This window comes from Biomphalaria glabrata, chromosome 12 (assembly GCF_947242115.1).
Source record: "Biomphalaria glabrata chromosome 12, xgBioGlab47.1, whole genome shotgun sequence".
Taxonomy (NCBI): Eukaryota; Metazoa; Mollusca; class Gastropoda; family Planorbidae; genus Biomphalaria; species Biomphalaria glabrata.
In genome coordinates, this window is record NC_074722.1 from 16,084,272 (window position 1) to 16,099,167 (window position 14,896).

Below are 14,896 nucleotides of genomic sequence, written 5' to 3' on the forward strand. Positions count from 1 at the left end.
TCGTTGATTTTTCGTTTTCCGCTTATTCGGATGGCCTTCTTAAGTTCCGAATCTCGCACTCCATCTATGAAAGCATCTGTGAACAGAACATCCAAAAGTTCCTGTGTTGCCGATGGGTAAGCAAGACGGGTGAGGCGTTCTACGTCTGCTGCTAATTCCTGTAATGTCTCTCCGTTTTTCTGTTGTCGATTCTTTAATTGCATCCAAAAAACTTCCTGCAGGTGTTCATTGCCGTATCGTAGTTCCATTGTTTTGACCATGACATCGTAGTCTGTCCGATCCGTCATAGTCTGTAACAATTCGGCTGCCTTGCCTCTGAGTGCCATCATGAGACCAGTTGCCTTCTCTGCCTTGGTAACCCATCTGTTGACTTGCGCCGCCGCCTCGAATTGTAGTCGATACGCCGACCAAGACACAGAGCCGTCAAACACCGGTGGTTTAATCTTCCCCGTCATTTCAGTCACAGTGGCCCCCGCATCTTGTTTCTTTTGCAGCTCCGCCTTCATTTCATTTCGTAATTGTTGAATTTTAGAATCAACATCTCCCACCATTTGGGACCTTAATTCAGCTACCTCATTTCTTAATTGTTGTTTGAAACTGTCTATGTCATTTTTCAATTCAGACACAAAGGATGCTATTGAGCTCAGTTTATTACCTAATTCGTCTTTAAGTTCATCCTTTACTGATTTCAAGTCTTCCTTCATTTGTTCTTGCATCGATTGAAAATGATCCCTCATATCCGGTTCTTTTTCAAACAAATAGGTGTCCGGATCCTGCTCTTCATCTATGATGTTTTGCCTAATACGTTCTATGAGTGCCTCCTTGTTGCCGCTCACCTTCAGCTCTCTACCTCTGAGTTCCTGTCTAAGTTCCAGTAATGACAGTTGACTAAGTGTTTTCTTAGACGCCATCCCGTATCAAAACGTTGATCAACTAAAACCAAAACTTGTGTTGATCTACCCGAAAATGGAATCGTTCAATGTCTTATACCTAGATCTAGACCTTCTTCTCCACTTTCGTTGAGGATCCCACTTCTGACACCAATTGCTATAACTTAGCAATTAACCTCAACGAAAGTGATATAAAACAGAACGTTTAATAATCAATTATAAACTGGATCTAGAGCCAAACCCAGAGTCACATCTCAGGCCTTCTTGTTTACATCTCTAATCATCGGCCATCTTCCTTCCTCTGTTCTCTATCGTGTCCTCTGGTACACAATGTCGCGCCAAATGACAGTGCGCAATGTAGAGTCATAACACTAATCTGTCCTATATATCGCTACATTTGAAAATGGGACTTAGCTATTTCATTGTAGACTTTGTTACTATGTCACTATATTGTGTCAAGTTGCGAGAAAATAAATAGGAATTCTGCAAATCTGCTAAATGTTTTGTTTTAAAGAATCGCTACATTACCCTAAGCCTAGATCACAGACATATATATGCCTAGATCTAAAATTCGGTTTGCTACTTCTGAAAATCAAATTTTAGGAAGTTTCAGGGCATCCATACAAGTGCGGCAAGGATGTAGGCCTATTCTCTCTCCAGCTTTTTTTTAGCGTATTTCTGGAGCATGTTATGATGGAAACTCTAGAAGGATTTACTCATAGTTTGACAATAAACGGGCGGCCTCTTTCCAATCTCAGGTTTGCATCTGTATATATAATTTTCTTCTTCCCTCAAAAGTTTAAACAAGAAGTAATGGAAAAATCACTCTGCGGATAGTCCACGAGAAAACAAGAAAAAAGGGGGGGGGGAGAACACGTACTAATCATATAATAGAGAGCTCAATAGTAGAAATAGACCTACTAGCAAAGCTTATATTAAGAGTACTTGTATCATTTAGTTAGTGTCAGTCATGCAATTAAATTTGTAATGAATCTAGACTAACAATATCAAGGTTACAAAAGACAGTTTGTGTGGAAACACAAACTCAAAATCGGCCCCCGAACAAGGTCCACCCAGGCAGGCTTCAATATTTTCAGAAAGAACATCCAAATGAAATTATATCAAAGACAAATGAGAGATAAGAATGGAGAAAGAAGTTTAACAGATCTTGTGTAGTGTCCCAACGGTCCACCAGATCAAAGGATAGGTGCAAGTGAATGTAACGTTAGATGTGAACCTGGCCTAACTAGTTCCCCTTTCAGACCTTGTGTCTATAGAGCAGATGATGTAAAGTTCGTCTGTTTTTGTGGCCTTGTTAACGAGGGTGTCATGTAGCCAGCACAACGTCCAACCGCCTTTACTTTTCCCCAACTAATGTCAGGTACCCATTAGAGCTGAGTGGACTCAGAGGTGCCCAAAGATTCCAAAGTTAAAAATCCCAGTCTTCACCAGGATTCGAACCCGGGACCTCAGGTTCGGAAGCCAATCGCTTTACCGCTCAGCCACCGCGCCTCCCCTGGCCTAACTGATGTCTTATAATTGATCTAATTTTTTTGAAAATGCTCAAAGTCTTATCAAATCTTCAAAAAAAAAATTTTAAAAAGAACGCAGTAAAAAAAGGTTAAGGAAAATTAGCTTTTTCTCTTTAAAAAACTCCTTGCATAACTGATTTTAAAAATTAGATTTTTCGCTTTCAGAAAAAAAAAAGTAGCCATTGCATCAGAACTTTGAATGGTCTAAAATATTGTGATGTCGGATTTTCAATATCTTTTCTAGTTTATGAGATCTAAACGGGATGGACGGACAGACATTTCGCACAAAACTAATAGCGTCTTTTCCCCTTTCGGGGGCCGCTAAAAAAGCATTGATAAATGATTAATAATATATAGTCCTATATATAGAGATATATATAATTTATTTATCCATATATATAATTCTCTTCTTCAATCAACAGTTAGGACGAGCAAGAAGTAAAGGAAAGATCGCTCTCTTATTTCTGCGGATAGTAACCCCACGTAAAAACAAGAGGGGGGAGAACAAGTGGGTATTTACACGTCGCTACGGATGGCTGCGCGCTGGACTGTCAAACCCATCCCCCTTCGTCCTGCGGTAGGTTTGGACTAAGAAGTAAACTATCTTCACCTCTGAAGGAACATCCGAAACATTTTACAAGCAAACATTTTACTAACACTAACTAGCAGCGCCGTACTTAACCATTGTGACCAAGAAGTCATGGAAAGAGAACAAGTAATCTACTATGTATATTCACACGTCACTAAATAGCAGGGCCGGACTTAAGCATTGTGACTTGATTTCACGGATTTCGCGGGTCCAGGTTTGGGTAGGGAAGCGGACAATAAGTGAAATGAATTTGTATTAGAAAATAAATTCGTCTATGCATTTTATTCATTCTTTACTACGTACAGAATTACTTTAAGAGCCTTGCGTGTAGCAAAGTCATACAGTATATCATGATAATTCTGTTTCCTACATACATCACGCTCAATAGCAAAAATAACCAAATGTTTCAATCTATCTTTGAGAAATGTTGACCTAAGTAATTCTTCAATAGTTTGAGGCGCGAGAAGCTTTTTTCCCCAGATTACACAATTACGGGTATTGCATAATGCCGTTTTTATTTATCGCGTGTAGGATTGGCGTTTTCCATATTGAATGACATCCCAAAATGACAACTTTTGTCTATATATTTCCGTATATTTTAAGGACTTTTTCGTATATTTTGCAATTTCGGGAGATTTCCAGGAGCTCCTGGTAAATCGACTGGAGGGCGCGGGAAATCTGTTTTAAGTTATAAAATGGTTTAATTTATAATTTATAGGCCTACACCTTGTATTAGCGCGGGTTCTATGAAAGTGCGGGGTCCACTGCGATCGCATAGTTTGCAATGGCCTAAGGCCGGTCCTGCAAAATAGCGGCGTATGCTACGCCGCCGGTCGACTAGTTTATATATAAAAGAAGAAGACCTGAATTCGAACTCATGGCTCAAATCTTCTCAGGCCTCTCAACCCAACACGGTAACCACTCTTCTAGTGGAGAGCTTATGAATGTGGCAACGAGCTATTGGTCTAAACTGCCCACATATTGTGACCTATGATATTGTTCAGACCGTTTGATAGTCAAAGAGCTGAGCCGAATGCTCTTCGAACTCTAGGTTTGAAAAAAAAAAACCTGTTTGAACAAAAGTTAAAAAAACAACAACACCTGTTTGAATAACCGTTCTGTCTGGAAGAGATCCAAGTCAATGCCCATGTAAAGCATTGCTATTTCCGATATATCCGACACTCCGGGCGCATGAGCTAGAATGCATGGCTGAAGGTCGAGTACACCGGGAAGAACGGCCCCCTGAGGAATGGATGGCGCATGGATTATCGACAGGGCCGTGGGAGCTCTCTTTCAACTCCGCTCCGTGCAATGGGACCACTCTCGCGTTCCCTTGGACACTCCCACAGGAGTTTTCTTGTGCTATTCATTTAGCCTAAGCACTTCCTTTAATGGTCGTTTCCAGCCAAGTGCAACGTTGAGGCAGAGAATAGCCAGGGATGTTCAGACTGTCTATAATGATTGGTCTCGGCCCACTGCAGCTTCATAGCGGGGGAAGGCCGTACCTGACCCAAACTTCTATTATTTTCTTTTAAATGCTTTAGTTTTGCAAAAAAAGTGATTTTTTTCCTCTTGAATGTTACCCTTTGACAGTCTTTGTGGGGATACCCGTGGAGGCCCGCACCCCCATTGTGACGCCACTAAATATGAAGAAAAGGTCGTCCAGAGAAAAGCTGAATGGACAACATAAAAGAATGGACCGGCATCTCTCATGATATTCTGCTCAGAACTGCTACTGACAGGGAAAGTGAGCTTTGTTATGATAATGAGATGATGGTGAATATAATCTAGATCTATTGATCTAGATCTAGGTCTGTGACTAGATCAACATAGTCTGGTGGTCTGACATAGATATAACTAAATATGTTTTGGGAGAAAAAAAAGCAATTTTGCGAATGTTTCTTTTTATCATCCAAGGGGAGGGCTACTCTGGTGTTTAAAATAACTTGTAAGACAATATTATTCTAATCTAGATCTAGACTAGATGATAGATCTAGATCTATATCTAGATTCTAGATCTATATAATAAATCTGGAGGGTTTGTGATCAACTCAATCATAACTTAAGATTAAATTAAGATCTAGATTCTAGTTCAATATTTATATATCTATCTATATACTAATCTTAAAGTTAAAGATCTCCATCTAGATCTAGATTCTAAATTCCTAAATTTTTTAATTTTGTAAATCTTGATGAAGTTGATGGATACCGCCCGTATTAGATCGCCGGTATTCATGATATTGTTAATTGTATCTATTAAATTAATTATCTAATCAAGAGTTACAAGTCATATATTTAAAAATATTATATTTATAATAATATAATATAGTAGAGTATGATATGATACTGTGATAGAGTATAGCCTCAGTATTAAAATTTTAGAAAATTCTACAATATTGAACGAAAAATTTCGGTAATAGGTGATATTATGCCGCCTGATCCGGTTCTTTCTGTGGTCTTACTGATGATAACCTACTTCTTTTTTGGAGTGTTCACATATTTTTATGCAATGTTTTCTTTAATGTTCAAAGCAAAAATAAATGTAATCAATCACTGTTTAGTATCTAAAGAAAACAAAACACACAATAAGCAATTTATAGATAGGCCTACACATGTTTATTAAACATTATTTTGACAAAGAACTAATTTTTTTTGTATAAATTACAAACAGTTTTTTTTTTTTTACATAATTACTTCCCTTTTGATTTTTTTTTTTATCTAGCCAATACGGAGCTACAACAATCCAAATGCGAAAAATCCCACTAAGACGTCACTAAGAAAGTGGGTGAGTAGACTTAGACTAGTCCCTCATACTCAGGGGTGCTACTTTTCCGGAATAACCTGGAAATCCGGGTTTTGAGGGGTCAGATTTTTCCCCCTCTGGGTTTGCCTTTTACAATTTTGTTAAAATCCGGGATTTTAGTAGATTTAGATTTTTTTTTGAAATTTATCATTTTCCCCGTTAATTTTAGTTTGCTAGATCTAGTTCCGATCGCGCGAGCCGCCATTTTTAAATAAAATCGACCAGTCTCATATCTTGCGATTCGGGAGACTTTCGCTTTGCATGCGCACTAAGTTTTATTTACCGGTACAGTACGTTTCAGGGTTGGTAAAGTTTGGGGTTTATGATTTCAGGGTTTGTAAAATTTGGAAATTCGGGTTTCAGGGTTTACTTGGTCTCATGGGTGGCACCCCTGCTCATACTAGAAGACTAGAATGTACTAGATCTAGTTTAGATCATCATCAAGTATAATCTAGTAGATGATAGAGATCTTTTAACTAATACCTAGTATGGTGATTATACTTTATTTTATAGCTACTCAGCAGATATATTATATATCTAGAGATGAGAGTAATAGTCCAGAGGATAAATAATATAGCTATCTAGATTGATAGTGTAAACATTATGATTACTTTACAGATGCCATCACTCATCTGTACTTGGGCTGATTTGTCTTGGTCTATTGATCAATATTAGATCTATACCTAGTGATCTTATCATTCTGTCCTTCCTTCAAATCTGTATTCTAATTCAGCAATGCAGTGTAATTTGTGTGTGTGTGGCATGCTCAGTGCAAGATCCATTCTCATATCTATCGACATCCATTTATTCCACATCCATCTGACATGTACATCACATGACCAAAATTATTTAATACAGCTTACTAGTGCCAACTAAATTAACAGGTTGACATGACTTGGCTAAGCCAAGTGTCATTTAAAATATATAGATCTAAACTTAGGCTCAATAAAAACATTACAACACATGTCAAAACATTTCAAAAGCTTTATTGTTCATAAGTGGAGATAAAAACTGTACACACAAACAAGCTTTTAGATATATTTATATTATGGTGCAACTCAAAATGTTTTTTTTTTAATTTTGACTTTTTAACTAGGTGCTTTCAATTTCAGCCAAAAACATTTTGGCCAATGTACTATTAATTTAACCTTTCTGCATTGTTTGTATAGAAAAGTTATTGGCCACTAAGACTACAAAACCCTGTCTTAACTGTAAATGCATATTATTAAAATGTGGTAAAAAAAAAAGTTCAGTATATATATTATAATACTTTTTTTTCTTCTATTAGATAATACCAAGGGAATTCTTATCTTATATAATACAGACATTACTTCAAAAAAGATGGAGAGTCATGAGTCTTTATCTTCTGGCTGGAAAATTGAAGAACCAGAGGAAGGGAAATATAACTTCAGTGATGAGAGAGGTAGTTAATTGTTAAATTATCTTATTAATTAGACGTTCCTTTAAAAAAGAAGATATCAATTTCCTTTGCCCATCCATAGTTAAGTCATGCATGTTAATTAAAGACTTAATCTCTGCAAAGTCAGTAGTTTTCCTGGCGGATTCAGACAGCCTGTATTCAGACTCCATTTCACTTGGGAAGCATTTTTTATACAATCTAATCCTAACATATGTAATAAAAAATGTACCTTTATCTTTATCTGTTTCTCTCTTAAGTTTGGTGATTTTAATAATGGTGTTACTCTACTCAGATGAGAATACTCATTTGTTTTAAATCTTACAGCTCTATACTTGACTATTACTGTTCGTTTTATTTTTCAGGTGCATGGCAGCCCAGACCAGAAGATATCATGATGATATTGGATAAACTTGAACAAGCTAAAGGGGGGCCATTGCCCATTAAATGGATCTGTCCAGGTCGCAGAGCTCCTGACAAACAATATAAACAAGATAACAGGGCAGAGGATCAAGCAGACAAAGATGGAGAAGATTCAAGACCAGAAGAGCTAAGGTGCTCTTTATTTACTGACTTTATTCTTTATTTACTGACTTTATTCTTTATAGAGCAGAAGTTTTTTGAATGATACAGTAGTCAATTTTTTTTATGGATTGTTTATTAATCTCAATGGTTATGCTTGCCCTGGATGTTGCAAAATATGAAGGTCACAGCTGGGATTGCTTGGCACGAGAAATATTGCATTCCTCATTAATCTTCGGACTCGAAGACAAGCCTTATTATCATTATTAATCTCAATGTGATAACTTCATTGTTTATATATGATACCTATGCAGTCAGATAAATTTGTGATCCAGGGTAGAAGAGTTTGAAGGAATTATAAATGATTGACTGTGTATTTAGTATTATAAAAATTTGATTGTGTAGTCTAATTGGTCTTTTTTTTTTTTAAATATATTTTGTAAAAACATTTTTCACAGAGCACCTGAAGCCAGTGCCTTTGACTTTGATGAGTTCCAGACAGATGCCAGCACCAAATTAACCCCAAGGGCAGTGCCAGGTATTTAAATAATTTTCAGTTTCAAACTTCTTTTATTTTCATTAAACAGCAGGTTCTAACAACATGGATGCTACACTTCAAGTAAATCTAATTATTATGATTCTTCAACATCCATTTCAATCATTAGCCTTCAGCTAACTTTCGATAGTAAAAAAAAGTAAAGTTCCCCTTTCAGACATTGTGGTCTATAGGGCAGATGATGTAAAGGTCATCAACCGCCTTTACTTTTCACCAACTAATGTCAGGTACCCAGTAGAGCTGTGTGGACTCAGAGACGTCCGAAGATCCCGGAATTAAAAAATCCCAGTCTTTGGATAGTGGAGTCTCATAAAGCTCTGAAAAGGGGAGGTAGTCCTGAGGATAAAAATGTCAATCATTCATTAATATATAAAACCAAAATTTTTAATTCTGTGAACCAGAACTGTCAGTCATCTTTCAAAGAAGGGATTGAAAACAAGAGTATTGTTTTTGCTGGCGTTTAGGTGATGGATACAATTCTGCATTTCTAAACACTAGATTTAGTAACTCAACAATGTAGCTGGGATATAAGTATTGGTGGGAAATCCTCTTAAGGAATTATAATATTTAATCATTTAAATTGAAATCATAGAATTAATATACACAATCAAAATACCAAGTTAGAATGCACAATATAATTCTATTTCAAAACCAAATTCTCAGAAATAACTTAATACCAAACTAAGAACTTATGAAAGTCCACCAAACGAGCTTGTCTCTCATATTTATATCCTTTTTAACCAAGAAAGAACTAGAAAGCTGCAGAAATCTCCTACATAGGAAACTAAATACAATTTTAGTTTTAATTTACCTTCCCTGCCTACTTGGTAAAACTAGAATTGTAAAGTAATTTCTATTTTATTGTGATTGATTGTAGACACTATTTCTATCCTTTTAATCTAAACTAAAGCTTCCTGATTAAGTTTAAGAGTGCATGAATCAGGCCTAATTTGTGTTTACAACACTTTGAACATTTTTTGAAAAACATTTTTTACATTATTGTTTTGAGCCACATAGCCCATCCTTAAAATTTGAAAGCATTAAGAAAAATTATGTCTTTGAGTTAAAGTAAAGCATAGCAATGGTATCACCTCTTGTTTCCCTTCCATTGCATTTTTTAATTTTAAAAGTAATAATAAAACATTTAGAAAAATAAAACAATTTTTGAGTGTTTAGGAAGGTCATACACTTGGTTCAAAGTGTTCATATTTTATAAGAGTTTGATCAAATCTAATTAGCTTTAACACAGTTTATTTCACTAAAGTTCATACATTTATTTATTAAACAATGTTCTAATCATATAGGTAAATACGCTAATTGTTTGTTCCATTTTATTTCACTTCATCATTTTTAATAGATGTTTTACACAAAAATGTTTCATAGGTGTCACCATTCGAAAACAATTATTATTACAAATGTCTTTTTTAGGTAACTAAAATCTTTAGTTGGGCTCATGATCAACCTAAAAATGAAATTTAAACATTAAAAACCTTTATTCATAAAAGTAAGAGGCCATATATTGTATACTTTTTGTTTGGTAAGCTATAAATATGGGAAAGGCTTCGGGACTCAACCCTGAGGAAAAATCAGGAGCAGGCAACCTTTGCGTAGCTTGCAGCACATGGTAATACACCTTGGCAGAACCTGTGATGTCGCTGATCACAAACTGTAACAGCACTTTGGATAGATCAGCTTCATATGGGGGGGGGGGGGGGACTGTGACCATAGCTAATGCCCAGACATTCATTTCCATGCGATGATCCATAGTCATTGTGTGACTGAAGGAGGCCGTACAAACTTAAAACAGAATATTATCAAACAAGCAGGTATTCTTGTTTGATCAGGTAAAAGCAGTACTTATACTTCTTTTTTTTTTTTTTTTTTCTGTAGGGGGTCGCACTCCAAGAACAGAGAAAAAAGTAGCTAAGATGGAAGATATAATGAACTCACTCAGAAAGCAACATTTACAAAGATTTGCAGAAAAAGAAGCTAAAAGGAAAGCTTCTTTAGGAAACTCACCAGGGCGATCAAGGCTGCTGAATTTCAGGACTGTAGACCCAAAACCAGACAAAACATTTTCTTCTGGCAGTAAGCCAGAAACACCTAAAATAACATTGAATGAGTCAGCAGCCATTAAACCGGGTACATCTCTTTCCAAAGAAAATGACAGCATAATTAAGTCCTCTGTTTCCAAATCTTTATTTACTGAGTCAGAATTCAACACAGAACTATCTTCTGATACCAAGTCTTCAGATCCTGTGGCAGAGATGGATAAGCCATATATGGATATAAATAACCTTACTGATGAGCCTGTAGATGAAGTTCTAATGCTATCAGCTGAATCTCCTCCAGGCAGCATACAACCAGTTGTGACTAACCTCAATGATCTAATGGACCCAAATTCTATCACAGTGATAGCAAAGCCCTCAATGGGATCTGATTCAGCCCTCCCAAATGTTCCCTCTACAGTTCTGAACTTGGAGCCAATGTCAACATCAGATGAAGACCTTGTGCACAAGGACACACCAGCTGTGCAAGACATTCAACAGGCTAGCCCTCTGCCAGCAGCCGCTGCTCAGACAGAGCACTTAGCTGTTAGGACAAGTGGCAAGGGTGAGTCTCCTGAAACCAGTCCTCCAGTGGTAACTTCACTTTTAACTTTGTCAGTGTCCGACACCTCAGCCAGTCCTGCCAATGTTACATTACAAGAGAATCCAAGTACTGAAGGAAATGAACAAACAAATGATACTTCTAAATAAAACCTTTTTTTGTTCTGCACAATTTCTGATACAGTATTCTGTTTGAGATGACTGCTTCCATTGTTTCATTAAAATAGCTAATTAATGTATAGTAGGTTTCAATCTTGTTTGCTTCAAAGTCCTTACTTAAAGTGACTTTTATATCCTGATACATTGGCTGTGTTCTACCAACTACTTGATATGATGTTCATATGGTAACATCTCCTGTCAGCCCAAGACTGGGAAAGTAAAGCTCTCCTGTTTCTCGAGCAAGTAAACAACCTTTTACTCCCCTGCACAATTACAATCAGATTGTTTTGCTCATGGAAATTTATGTAGATACATGTACTGTATTTTCAATTTTAGAAACACGTTTACTACATATTTTGTATTTTATACGTTCATTTTTGTGTATAAATATAGCTGAAATATTAAAGTAAAAGTTTTGTTTTTTTTAATTATTTCACCTAATATTTCACCTAATATTCTGAAGTGTTCCAATTTTCTTTGAGCTTCTTGCTATTGCTATAGAGCTTCTTGTTACTTTGAAACAGGAATGTATTCTCTCCTTCCTTTATTTGCAGGATATACTGAAATGGGTCTTTCTCTTTCACTACCGAATATCTGTAATGATCTCCTCTGTTTTCATTTTCTAAGCATCTTATCTAAACAGTCATGTTATAACATATGGAGACGGTCTGGCTTTGATCATTTGTGACTATTGAGTAATATACATTTTAATTAGGTAGTCTTAGAAACAGACACCAGTAACTCATCTGGGTGTATTGATTGTCTTTTGAGACAGGGGCCATATATAGTTGTAATTAAGGTAGATTCAATCAGGCTTTATATTTTGTTTTAGATTTTTTTTTTTTCATGTTTGTCTCTAACTGCACATAAAATACTAAAAAAACTAGAGTATCTACTTGTTTTCGAAAGAAATAAGTTCTATGAATTTTTTTATTTGACCAAAATTACCACAGCTAAATGTCAGATAACCAAAGCAGTCACAGGAGCTGTTAGGATTGAAATAGGATCTTGAGTAAAAAAAAAAAAGTTAAAATCAGAGATCTGTTAGCTGATGGCTAATGAGTGAAACTAGTTAAATGGGCAGCTATAAGCTAGACAAACCATTTCAGCTTGTTATCAAGAATAGAATCCAAGTTTTAAGACTAGAAGTATTTAATTAGTAATGTACAATTCAGTAGTTCGGACATTCTAGCCATTTTCTTCAAATATATATAGGACATTTTCTATCCTTGACAATGGTTAATTAATTCAAACTAAAACATACCCGTTACTGGTACTTTTGTTGTTGTTTTGTTGACTTTAAAATTCACACTACATTCATTGCAATTTCCAGTTTGACGAGTACCCAAAATAAGGTTCTTGTTTACATTTTATAACAAGTCTGGTTGCAGATATGCTATTTTTAAAAAAAATAGAACATCTAAAGTATTTTCTTTTAAACCATTTAAACAGTAAATATTTTTTTTTATGATCTTAGCAGTGTCCACTTGATATATCCAGTATATATATATAGATATATATATAGAAGTGCATATATATATAGCGAGAGGGCTCCTCCTTCGTAGTCGAAGATTAGCACATATCTCATTTCCTATCAACCTGAAGATGACTGAAAAGTCTAATCCTCTCTTTGAAAGGCCGGCCGCATACGTTGCATGGGTAGGTTTGGTCAGTTGCAGTAGGCCTGCTTCTTCTCTCAGCTTTTTTTTGGTTTGATGCTATTTCACGCTGGCCACTCTTCTTGCTTCGTATCTCGTGATTCACAGCTTCACGCCATGAGGAGCTATCGAGAGATAGTGCTTCCCAGCAGCGTAAATGTCAATATCATACTCCTTGAAGGAGCTCTTTAGAGTGTCTTTATAGCGCTTGTATTGACCCCCTTGTGAGCTCTTTCCTGCACACAGCTCCTCGTACAGAAGTCGTTTGTGAAGGCGATTGTCTGGCACTCGGACCACATGTCCATAGAAATTGGGACCTTTTTACTGTGGTATGGATACTGTTCAAGTTAGTTCATATATAATTAGACAACTTTAGGATTTCAGTATATGGTCAGACCTATGCCCCTTATGAATTTTCCTTCGACAGCGTAGGTGGAAGGAGTTTAACTTTTTGATGTGGCGGGACTATAAGGTCCAAGACCCTGATGCGTATAAGGGTAAAGGGAGCACTACAGCACTTTGAGTTTTGTGGTCCTCTCCTTTGCCACACTTGTCCTTGAAGTATGCTAAAAGCTGCATTGTACGTGCACCACGGAAGTCTACCTCATCATCTCTATTGATATTTGGGAAGCACCATATCAGCGAGTGCCAACCTAGATATACTCAGTAGTTTAATGTCAGTCACTTGTTCCATGTTTCAAGATGGAGTTAGCCTACTTGAAAGGGCTTTAAATGACAACACCTTGTTGTAGGATTAGTAATCTGTTCATTCATAATATCTTATAGTATCCATCCAACCTTTGCCTACCATGTAAGGTATATAGAGTAGTTTCTATGCCCATATAAATTGCTCCAAAGATTTACTCAGCTTTCATATTATTGGGTTTTGTTTAAAAAATTACAAAAAATAGGGCCTACTGTAAATGTTTAAACCTTAAAACAGGGCACGATTTTGTATTTGTGTCCTAACTTCATGGTTCTCCTGGATTTTCACAAACGTGCAATTTTGAGATGGCAAATTATAATCAAGGCCATCTCATGTGGTTTATTTCTTTTATGTTAAGGCCAAAGCCCAAAATCTGCCAAACTATTTGGACAACTGGCCATTATTGCTTCACATTAGAACTAAATCAGAAAGATTTAAAAACTCCTTCATCCCACTGTCGGTCAGACTTACGGAGTGTTACAAGATCATCTGTCATCATCGAGATGTTCATAGAAGTCTTATTCATAAAGCGCCGGTTGTGAGTGTGTATGTGTTTTGTGTGTGATTGTTGTTCGTAACTGCATCTATAATGTTATTGTTACAGTAGTTACGCTGAGGTTGTCAATTGTTGTCAAACTGAATTTCCATTTGATTGGATCAATAAAAATTATCTTATCTTACATTGAACGGCCGATATGCCAAATGAATGGCCAGTTCACGAAATGGCTAGGGACTATTGGCCAAAAGTCAAGTAAAATTCACCTTTCAAACCATGCGGTCTATAGAGCAGATAATGTTAAAGTCATCTGTTTCTGTGGCCTACGGTTAACGAGGGTATCATGTGGCCAGCACAACAACCCACCGCCTTTACCTTTTCCCAACTTATTTCGGGTACCCATTTCAGCTGGGTGGACTAAGAGGTGCCGCCCTGACTTTCTGGTTCGGAAGCCAAGCGATTTAGCACCATGCCTCCCTATAGGCCAAAGTCGGCAGGGAATTGTCATGCATAGGTTTTGAGTTTTTTTTTAATACCTTAGTTTTAATGATAATTATATGATATACTACAAATCGGTCAAGAAGTTGCAAAGGGAAAAGATTGTCTCTCGAGACGTAAAATGCCACCGACAAATCGGTCAGATTACTATAATGTCAAGATTTATCAAACTAGCTTTTTGATCCTTGACCTACCTTCTTACAGGAATGCAAGTATATAGAAAACTTTACTAACATGCACAACCTTTGCCTAAAAACATAAAACATTTTTTGTCACCTTACTATACTATAGTTTAGTTTTAAAAAGAATAGGTATATTCTCGGCCACCTCTCTAAAAAAAAAGGCTATAAAGGTTTGGACTGTATGGTGAATACATTTAACGAACTATGATATGAACCTGAGGCCAGGCTATGGATATCCTCCCCCACCTCCCATACATATTAAAGACAATGTGTGCACCA

The 14,896-nt window shown here is 36.5% G+C and overlaps 1 protein-coding gene across 5 annotated transcripts; it reads left to right on the forward strand.

Moving 5' to 3' along the window:
- The first annotated feature begins 4,911 nt into the window (after window positions 1–4,911).
- On the forward strand, window positions 4,912–11,920 carry LOC106051312 (uncharacterized). 5 transcript variants are annotated; one of them, XM_013206474.2, is made up of 6 exons: window positions 4,912–4,959; window positions 5,734–5,796; window positions 7,103–7,237; window positions 7,597–7,786; window positions 8,212–8,291; window positions 10,200–11,920. In XM_013206474.2, exons 3-6 carry the CDS (start codon window positions 7,156–7,158, stop codon window positions 11,066–11,068), a joined length of 1,221 nt encoding a protein of 406 aa, XP_013061928.2. In that variant the 5' UTR covers window positions 4,912–4,959; window positions 5,734–5,796; window positions 7,103–7,155; the 3' UTR covers window positions 11,069–11,920. The 5 variants fall into 5 exon arrangements, with proteins under 5 accessions (XP_013061928.2, XP_013061927.2, XP_055861248.1 ...); XM_013206473.2 differs by having other exon boundaries at window positions 4,955–5,049; XM_056005273.1 differs by having other exon boundaries at window positions 4,955–5,049; window positions 7,139–7,237.
- Window positions 11,921–14,896: the final 2,976 nt, after the last annotated feature.